Raw genomic sequence first — 9,912 nt, forward strand, 5'->3', positions numbered from 1 at the left:
AAATAATAAATAAGGTATTTAATGTAGAACAATGAGCTTATATATTATGATTAATCAAACGAGGTTCGTTACCGAATACAAGCACATCCGTTCATATTGTTTATAAACCTTATAAATTTAGTCTGAAACTTTCGTTTAAGGTAAATTTTTATCTAACTAGCCATTACTGCTAGGGGTTAAATAAGTGTTGAAAGACCAACGAATAAAGTGAGCATGTCTTTCATTACTCGACAGTGATGTGTAACTTCTAACCTCGGTAACGAGCAAATTCGCGTGTTTTCAGTTTAAAATACAATTGTAATACATACTCAGACACGTAATTCATAACGTATATAATGCCGAGAGTAATAAATATACGCAAATTATGTTTTCTACTGCATTTCTGGACGCGAATCACACGTAGTTACCGCAACCGCTGCTAGAATTCGCTGCCAAAGCAGCTACGTTGATTATCAAACAATTTGATTAGCAGACGGTAGTTTATGACTATTTAATGAAACGTCTCCGATAAAAGTGAAAAAAAACTTGAAAAAAATACTAAACCCCGGCTTTGGACCTGATTTTCGACAAGAAATGTTATTAAAATACTTCCCATTTTTTTAAAAATTCACAAATTAGTTTTACTATTACATTTCCCTTTGTTACTTGTGAACTTTGGTTAGCGCCCTCCGTCTCAGATGACAGGACCGTGGTTTTTACACATTTCAGATCTTGACTTTCATCGCATTTACGGAATTACCCCCATCAAATGCCGTATATCGAAAGCTAAGTTGTTACACATTAAAAAAAAAAAAAAAAAAAAACAGTTTATTAGTGGGTATAACCTAAAATCCGTTATAATTTGTTGTAGAAATTCTAAACATTATATAAAACTTTTGACTGAAACGATTTTTGATGAGACAAACTATTGCCGTAAAAAAAGGGTTAATAAAAAATTTCAATTTGCTTGCTGCTTACATTAGCAAATTAATTCATATTTATTTCAAACCGACTAAATATTATCTTAAATGTTGGTCCTAAACAAATTTTTATATGACCACGAATTTAGTGATTGGGATGAAAAACAGTGTTTGAAGGTTTAAAAAAAAAATTCATAACTACCTTAGTGGGCATATGCGGCCTGTGAAATTCGTTCTAAGATAGTCAAAGCTGGATGCATTGAGTTAAAAATGTTTGAAATATTTTGCTGCGTGAGACACGAGGAAATGTTTGATCGATCATTTTGTAAATGTTGAAGTACATATGTCCAGAAGTTTATAGATGTTTCCAAAACATTTTCAGGAGAAGTAGGTAGGTACTTGGAGCAATATTCGTTACATGCGTTACGCACTTCAGCCACCCTGTGATTTCGATATCACTCTGCCGGCTTCATGTTGGCGCACGCATGCGCGCAGTTCCAACATGTGTCGCGGCTGTCCTTGACGGAGCATCGACCTAGGCTCGGCCTCTCGCGGCTGTGTCAACACCGCGGTGAAGAGCGGCACTGCTCATAGCCGTGGCTGTGCCGGACCCAGGTAGCCTTGTCGCCAGGGAAGCCTGAAGATGTACATCAAGTTCTGTCCCTGCCCGAACACGCCCGAATATTCACCTTCGGCCAACCTCGAGTTTATTTATATATATATATTTATATTTCTCTGTTTATTTTAATGTAGCTATACTAACCTAACTAACCGTCCATAGTGTTTTAATGTAGCTAACCTAACCGACCACTTTTAATATGTTAATTCATTTTTCCTGCGCAAAAATAAAACAAAATCCCGAGGTTGGCCGAAGGTGAACATTCGGGCGTGTTCGGGCAGGGACAGAACTTGATGTACATCTTAGGCTTCCCGTCGCCGCTACCTGCCAGGCGGGTCCGACGCACTTGGTGATGATGGCTCACGCCAATATCAGAACCCTTCGTTTTCCTTTCTGAGGGGGGGGGGGGGGGGGAAGTAACTAATGGAATAATATGCTCAACAGATATTCACTTAGTGTAATATCTTGGGTGGGGAAAAAGGGCGCGCAAGTGTGGTAATTACGAAGACTTGCGTGTCTTTTTCCCCCGCCCATGATATTACAATAAGTGAATATCCGTAGAAAATACTGGTAGCAGAACAATAAATTAAACGGAGGCCTTTAACTCCGAGATTGTAGTAGACAGCAAACAACGTGTCAAACTTCTTAACAGCCGGTAGAGTACCTAAGTCAAGGCGATGACGTCATCAGAGCATGTCTAGAAGAAGGGGGGGAAAAAAATGCTCTGAGCGGTGTAACTGCATTGCTATTTAGCAGCACGGTTGATCCACTTGCCTATATGCGGTGTCTCAGTTCTGAAAGGCCCAGTCTCTGAGAACAAATTGTACAAATAAAAATCAACAAAAAGTGCTTGTTAAAATGTTTCGAAAAACCCTTCGTTCAGGAGATAGTCCATATTTTAGTTTTTTTTTTTTTAAATTTTTACCTGACATACCGTATAAAGACAGCAACAGTTACAGATACCTATACTGAAACCACAACAAATCGGCTTGTATTTCATATATTAATTGTATTTTTAGAAGAGTTAAAATGGCTGAAACGTGTTTTTTTTAGTATAATTTGTAGGCATTTAAAAAACTATAGATTGTTGAAAGCACTCAAGGGTACCTTGCACTACATATGTGGCTGTGGTTAGCGCTCAGACAAGACTGCGCGCCAGTTGACAGGCTTGAGCGCGCTAGAAGCACCGCGCAGATGGTCTGAGTACCGCCTCTCTTGTCACGCACCGCCGTGCTGTCGGCACGCGGCCTTGGGCCCGCCCGACCCGCCTGGCAGAGCTCCAGCAGCGGGGCACTAAGGGCGACACCAGCTGCGCCCTCGCCTGGCGAGTCGCCTCTGTGCGCCCCTCTCCTAGGCCAGGCTCGCCTTCACAGTCGTGGAGTTAGTTTTTTTTTTTGACGTGACGTCTAATAAATCTATGAACGCCGGCTGCACGCACGTAAAAGTGTCCCGTTACGCTGTGTCCCGTTACGCTCATTGTACGCTTGCGCCGCATCTATCTCTCTTCCACTCGACTGTTTATAAAGTGAAGTGAAAAGTTAATGTGGTTTTCATTGCTTATTACAACAATTTCGGCAATAAAGGTTAATTATTCTTGCATTTTAAAAATCTGATTACTAGTATAATTTCAAGTATTTATTCTTTTATTATTAAAATAAAAATGATTCAATTTTATTTATAAAGTATGCAATCATTTCATCAATGTTTTGTTAAGACGTTGTCACATTAAACTATCGTCCGTAAACCGACTTTACAGACAACCAATTTTTTTCCTAACCTAACTAAAACTAAGTGTATTTGGGAGGGGTCCGGGTTAGGGAGGGACCTAGGTGCGTCTCAGGCCGAAGCCTATACGCCTAGTCATGCTGGGATTAACCATCCAGGGAGAGGGTCGCATGCATCATGTGCTAGGAGGGGATTGGCCAGCCATGGCAGCAATTGATGCCATGACTAACTCCCCTCACTCGTAAATCTAGACTATAACTAGGTATAGGTTGGGCCCAGGTAACACCTGCATAGACACAGGGAAAACCTTGGGCACTGTCATGCGGGATGCAAATTTGCATGCATTAAGTGTAGGAGAATACAGGAGACAGAGGATGGTCTGGATGAAGTGTTGAACATGCGGGAGTTTGGGCACTTGGACTCGTGTATCCAGGACTGGATTTAGTGACCAGGGACGCAAGCGCCCCTGGCGGTGAGCGGCTACACTGACCACTCACTCCGCTGCCAGTCAGCACCTAAAACTAAAGAAGAAAACGTGAATAACGTGGAGTTAGTTAGTGGCCACAGTTTTGTTTGCTGGCCGTAATGCAAACATTACTGGTTTTAAAGATGTGGTTGGTGTGCCTGTGCTTCCGACTAGACAAAAATCTTAAAACTATCGATATTATCGTTATTACTTTGAAACCGAAACTGTGCTGCATCGGATATGACTTGACTGTGAAAGAGATTATCTCGTTTACTGAGTTGTTACTTAACATACCTGTTTTTAACGTGTACATATATATTTATGATATACCTTACACAGTGGGGCATGGAAACCATTTTCGCCATGTTACTGCTTCAACCCAACACGAAATGTCAAATGGCGTATAACATACTGTAAAAGAGAGTAAGTGTAGTGAAAATTGGGTCAATAGAAGACGAGGTGAACAAAGATAGCGAGCATTAACAATACGGTCGAACCGGGTTGGGTGTTCGCGGATAACGGATCAGGTGGCGTGAGGCGAGCTCCCATCGATCGGCGATATAACCTGTTCCAGAGCTGCCCGTCACTCCCCAGGTGCTTTTTCATTTTAATAATTAATTAATGTAATTAAAGTTTTCTTGTTTTATCAGTGGAGCTCTACCAATGATTACCATAGTTTTTAAATTCACGTGTTTTTCCCCCCTACGTAGCCTTTAATTTTGAGACTTTTATGTTGAACTTGTCAATACAATATTTTGATTTTATCTCTTCTTTTTTTCATCGTCCTAAAATTTTGTTTAGATAACGGAGAAAATACATGTTGCGGCTCTCTAGAAAAAAAAATTGGAGAATCTGTTTTCTTAATATTTGACTCAGCTCTCCTGAAAGTCTGCCGACCGCTGGTCTGAACCGATAACTAACACAAATATGGAAGTGCCTCCCTCTTCTGATTGTTTGCATTCTTCGTTTTCCTAGGAGCGTTACACTATCCTTACGATCCGGTGACGTCATCTCCCCGACTTGACCACGACGGTTGTAAAAGTCCCATTTCAAAAACTGATCGGTGGAATGACGTATAGGTAGGGGCAGGCAGTTTTCGCGATTAAATCTGAACGCCTATTTAGACTGCAACAAGGTATACCCGCACCAGCGGTTTATTCCTTGTAACTGGCGGTCGTCTGCGAGAGAAGTCGTTGCCCTATTTGACCTGGCCACTCAGAACGCACTTGCATCCGCACTCAACCACTGTTATTGGCTTTGTAACAATCGACGTGGAACTGGAATAAAACTCACCCAACCACGAAACTGAGATGATGCTACAGTGTTTTAACTTTCAGCTAGTCGCGGAATCTTTTCGCGAAATATGCATGCCCCTACGTATAGCGCAGGGGTGCAACAGGGAGGGGGGGGGCAAGGGTATTTTGCCCCCCCCCCCCTTCTGAAAACTTGAAGTGGGGGCAAATGGGGGCAAAGAAAGTGCTGTGTAATCAATTTTTAGATAATAAAACTGCTTAAATAGCACAATTTTCCACCTTGAAATACAAATTTTCCCGGGGGAGGACCACCGGACCCCCTGCTTCAATAGGGGGGATCAATGATTTTTTTATAAAAAGGTATATTCCCCCCCCCCCCCTCCCTTTTGGAAATTTAGTTGTTGCGCCCCTGCTTGGAGCGTTACACTTTCGGTACGATTCTGGTGACGTCATCTCCTCGACTTACCACGACGGTTGTAAGAAAGTCCCATTTCAAGAACTGATCGGTGGAATGACGTATAGGTGTCCCGGTGGGACGACTGACTGACTGACTGGGTGGATGGGCGGCTGTGCGCAGGCTGGACGGAGAGGAGGTGCGGCTCATGCTGTGGGACACGGCGGGGCAGGAGGAGTTCGACGCCATCACCAAGGCCTACTACCGCGGCGCGCAGGCGTGCGTGCTGGCCTTCTCCACCACGGACCGCGACTCCTTCGAGGCCGCGCACTCCTGGAAGATGAAGGTGCGCCGTCTCTCCCGCCGTGTCACGTCCTGGTGCCGACCCCATGGCCCAGCCCTGTTTGTTTTTAAATGTTTAACTATTATAATTTTTTACAAACTAAAAAAAAAAAGAATATTTTTTATCTCATGATATTTTGGAAGATTTTACACGCGTACAGCTAATTTTATTTTTCTGTAACTTTTTTTCATTTTTATCTTACTGTGTGAAATAAATATAAATACTTGCTGTGGTTATTTTAAAGTAAAATAATTTTATAAACAAAGCTTAGTTTGGACTTAAAAAATAGTAACCATAATTATACCTTGTATTTTCAGTTTAAATAACACGCTAAAAAGAGTGTAGGTAAGAAATAATCATGCAATTATAATATAGCGCTTAACTGGGGTGGTCTCCGATCCTGGGTCTAGGGCCCGTAATCGAATGCGGGGGCCATGGTCAACCCCAGGAACCTTATATGAGCAGGTCGAACGACCAGACGGGCAGTGTTCATGTCGCAGGCAACCAACGCTCGTGAACTCCACGATGAGTGGGGCGCTCAGTTGTTAAGTGCTCACCCAGACTCGTGCTGCAGTCACACCGAGGGGGGGTTGGCCGGCTGTGCAGGTGGAGGACGAGTGCGGCGAGATACCCACGGTGCTGGTCGAGAACAAGATAGACCTGCTGGACCAGAGCGTCGTCGACCCGTGAGTACCTCGACCACCGCTGACCCCCCAGGCACGTGACCCTTGTGGGTCTGCCCAACGGCCAGGCCATACTCCTGCCTAGGTCCAGCTTGTGTCTACTCAAGAGTACCTACTCAGATGTTCAGGATAAACACAGATTTTACGTAATAAAACAGAGTGTACCAGCAGCAAAACTGTTCTTTCAAAGTAACTTCGAAAATAATTTTACGCACTGTATTTCCTGATTAGTTGTAATCTTAGGGCTGCTACCCCTTCAGCAACACTACTACAAGTTTGCCCTCTGCGATTCATCTCGCCTTAAACTGCCCTGACATGTTCTTCTGACGAATTCGACTACTGGACGGGCCAAACTTCTCTGTGATCACCTCTCCAATGAACTGCTAGACCTAATAACACTACAATTGCATTGCTAAAATGTGCATTAAAAAGTTGCCAACATTTAAAACATGACTTTTTAACAGAAAGTTTTTATTTGCCGTGGTCTGGTGTATATCTTGCCATGGTTAGAAAAGGGAGGAGAGCGTGTGCTCGGGGAGCGACCAGCGGCGTGTGCGCAGGGAGGAGGCCGACCTGCTGGCGCGGGCCCTGGGCTGCCGCCTGCTGAGGACCTCCGTGAAGGAGGACGTGAACGTGAACGCCGTGTTCCACCACCTGGCTGCGCGCTGCCTGGCCGAGCTGCGCGAGCAGGAGGACGACTACTGCAGCTCCAACAACGGCTTCCACCCGCTCACCATCAGTACGTGCATCGTCCTGGCTAGCCCTCAGCTCTCGCGCCTCACCTCCGGCTCCCACGTGTGACTGGTGTGTGCCACGGCCACTCTGTTCCCAGGTGCCTTCAGCCCGACCCACCACGCCGGCAAGTCCCGCCACGGCAACGGAACCATCGTGCTGCGCCCGGGGAAGCAGAAAGGCCACAAGAAGAAGAACGTGCTGAAGAACGCCTGCCGCATATTATGACGTGGCGAGCGACCCAGCGCGTGAGCAGGCTTCCACTGGCGTCACCGTACGAAGGCGCCTAGCGACCGTGGCCTTCCCGACCGTCCGGCATGCATTCCGTCCCCGTCCCCCCTGCGCAGGTCCGGCCTGGCAGCTCTTCGAGCACCACGGAACACTAAATAGGTGACAGCAGGGCGGAACAAATCTTGGCACCATTGTTCCCATGTCAAATTAGCTACTATGTTAGTCGTCTACATTTTTCTGATGAGCGGCAGCTTGCTTAACTTATTTAACCATCACAAAAAATGTTGTGTGCTAAAAATTTTTAAAAATATATTGTGAACAGATGCAGACACAACTGAAGCAAATTTTGTCCCTTCAGTCTCTTGCTAAGCTAAAACCAGTATGTACATCTAGTACCTAGTACTTGCCATATTGACTTCGTACTTGACAAGAACAGAGGGATACATGTTGTGTTATATCTTTGACTGGTGCCTAGATCCTTTATAAATTTGTTCCGCCCTGGGTAAAAGCCACTGTAATCAACACACACACATTCACATCAGTAGTGACGATGGCCATCAGGTTGTGTCCGACAGGCACTTAGACTTAATATCAGCTGGGCACATATATTGTATGGTTGGTCTTCTCAGCAGTGTTACCGCCCACACCTCCTTCCATTCCCTGAGTCTTAGCCGCCGCAGTCTCCTCACTGTTCCCAAGGTTGAGCCATTGTGACACCAAGTTGTGACCAGAGGAATTAGTTTGTGAATGTCCCCTTCACCAAGACATTACTTTTCTTAATCCATATTTCTGAGGAATACTCTTGCATTTTTAATAGTTATATTATACTTTAATGTTCTACACATTGAAACCACAAATGAATTATCTAAGAAAAGACATTTTATAACACTGACAGTCAATGGAAATTATATTATTGTTTATTATCAATTAAGTGCACCAAGCAGAGAGCTGTGTGCTGATGCTTAAGTAAAAAGCGTACTGGTGTGCTGTTGAAGGGACCTGAGGAAATATGTAAGCCATGCACCCCTTGCTTCCCGTAGCCAGCACAGAAGACCGTGGTTTGTCATTGTGGTAGCTGCTTCAACGTTAGCCTCTGCTGTTTGAGTTGCAGTGATTGGAGGAATTAGCCAAGCTTATATTGACTGTGGTGACACCTGGCTTGTGAAATCCAAGAATCTACCTAATCACAGGCTGCATTTTTAAAAAAAATAAAATCACAACAGATTATCCTAAGACGTAAACTAAGTCGAATGATTAAATGCTCTAACTTAATTCAGATACGATTACAGTAAGTACTAGATTCCGAATGCTACAACCTAACAGCATTAAGGCTCCTTCCTCATAAGCCCCGAAAATGATCTTTCGTTGTCTATCTCCACCACTCCATATCCTCCAAATTCTCTGACATTGGACATTGCTAATTCCCAGTACACTTCCAAACTGTATGTTAGCATGGCCTTGAGTTGACTGTGAATTCTTTATGCTGAAAGAAGTCACAATCACTCTTACATCACAAGTGACAATGTGAATTGAATAATAGCCACCTGTAGCTGAACATTACTCGTATAGTTAACATGTGATACAAAAAATATATTTGTTATTGTTTCGTATATTTGTAACGGGTGGAAAGAGAGAGTGTGAGAACAGTGTGTATGTAACCTGTATAATACTAATCAAGTTAACCAAATAATGTTATTTTTACACTTACATTTTTTATTGTTTGTATAGTGGACATGTGGATTGTAAAACTTGTGAAGTTCATCTTTTGTAGTTGACATATTTTTAATTTTTACTTCCCACATTATATTGTTTCCAGTCTCAATCAAAACTTGTGTTGTTTGCAACTGTAATTCGTCTTTTATTTGGAATAAAATTGTGTACCTTGTAAGCTTTATTACTCTTTAGCATTGGCCGCATTTTCTAGCAAGGACACCTGTTTTTATTACAAGTTTTATGCAAAAGCGGCTCTGTTTTGGAATTACTGCAGCTTATTTGGGGTATCTTAATTGACTGCTAAAATTCAACTGTGTTGAGTACTTACTTAATCTCATAATGCTTTTACTCTTAGGTCTTTTGTACACAGTTAAACAACTAGAGATACATTATATCACATTTATATTGAACTACCTTGAAAAAAATTATGTTCAATGTTGTTTACTTACTTGTGTGTTGAATACTCCCATTAGCAAAAAATATATAAAAATTAATTTTTAAAATTGAATAAACCTAATACAGCAGGCTCAGGTAATTTAATTTTTAATTTAGTGTGGAAACATATAAATATTATATTTTACACCTACCACAATTTTTCACAAAGAATTTTCCAATACTTTGTTCGGTCTGAACTAAATAATTTGCTCAACTGATTACTAGCTTGTGCTCCAATTCTCTCATTTTGGATTCTCGTTTCGGTCATTGCAATCACTTTACTGCCTAAACAAGAATTACTTTAAAACACTGATGTTAACGATAACGAGATGTTTATCAAGTAATTCAATCACTGTTTGGTTTTCCCCTAGAGTAGAGTTCTGTATTTAAATCTCTGTGAATGCAGTTTGCTCAGTGTT

The 9,912-nt window shown here is 42.6% G+C and overlaps 1 protein-coding gene across 2 annotated transcripts in view; it reads left to right on the forward strand.

Annotated features, from left to right (window-relative positions):
* Positions 1-9,233, forward strand: part of LOC134532617 (ras-related protein Rab-23) — a 46,450-nt gene extending 37,217 nt beyond the window's left edge. For both annotated transcript variants that reach the window (XM_063369200.1, XM_063369201.1), the window contains 4 exons: positions 5,540-5,702; positions 6,306-6,385; positions 6,943-7,121; positions 7,215-9,233. In XM_063369200.1, coding sequence (XP_063225270.1) covers positions 5,540-5,702; positions 6,306-6,385; positions 6,943-7,121; positions 7,215-7,342 — 550 coding nt within the window. In that variant the 3' untranslated portion in view covers positions 7,343-9,233. The remainder of the gene's footprint in view (positions 1-5,539; positions 5,703-6,305; positions 6,386-6,942; positions 7,122-7,214) is intronic.
* Positions 9,234-9,912: the final 679 nt, after the last annotated feature.

Source organism: Bacillus rossius, chromosome 6 (genome assembly GCF_032445375.1).
Source record: "Bacillus rossius redtenbacheri isolate Brsri chromosome 6, Brsri_v3, whole genome shotgun sequence".
NCBI lineage: Eukaryota > Metazoa > Arthropoda > Insecta > Phasmatodea > Bacillidae > Bacillus > Bacillus rossius.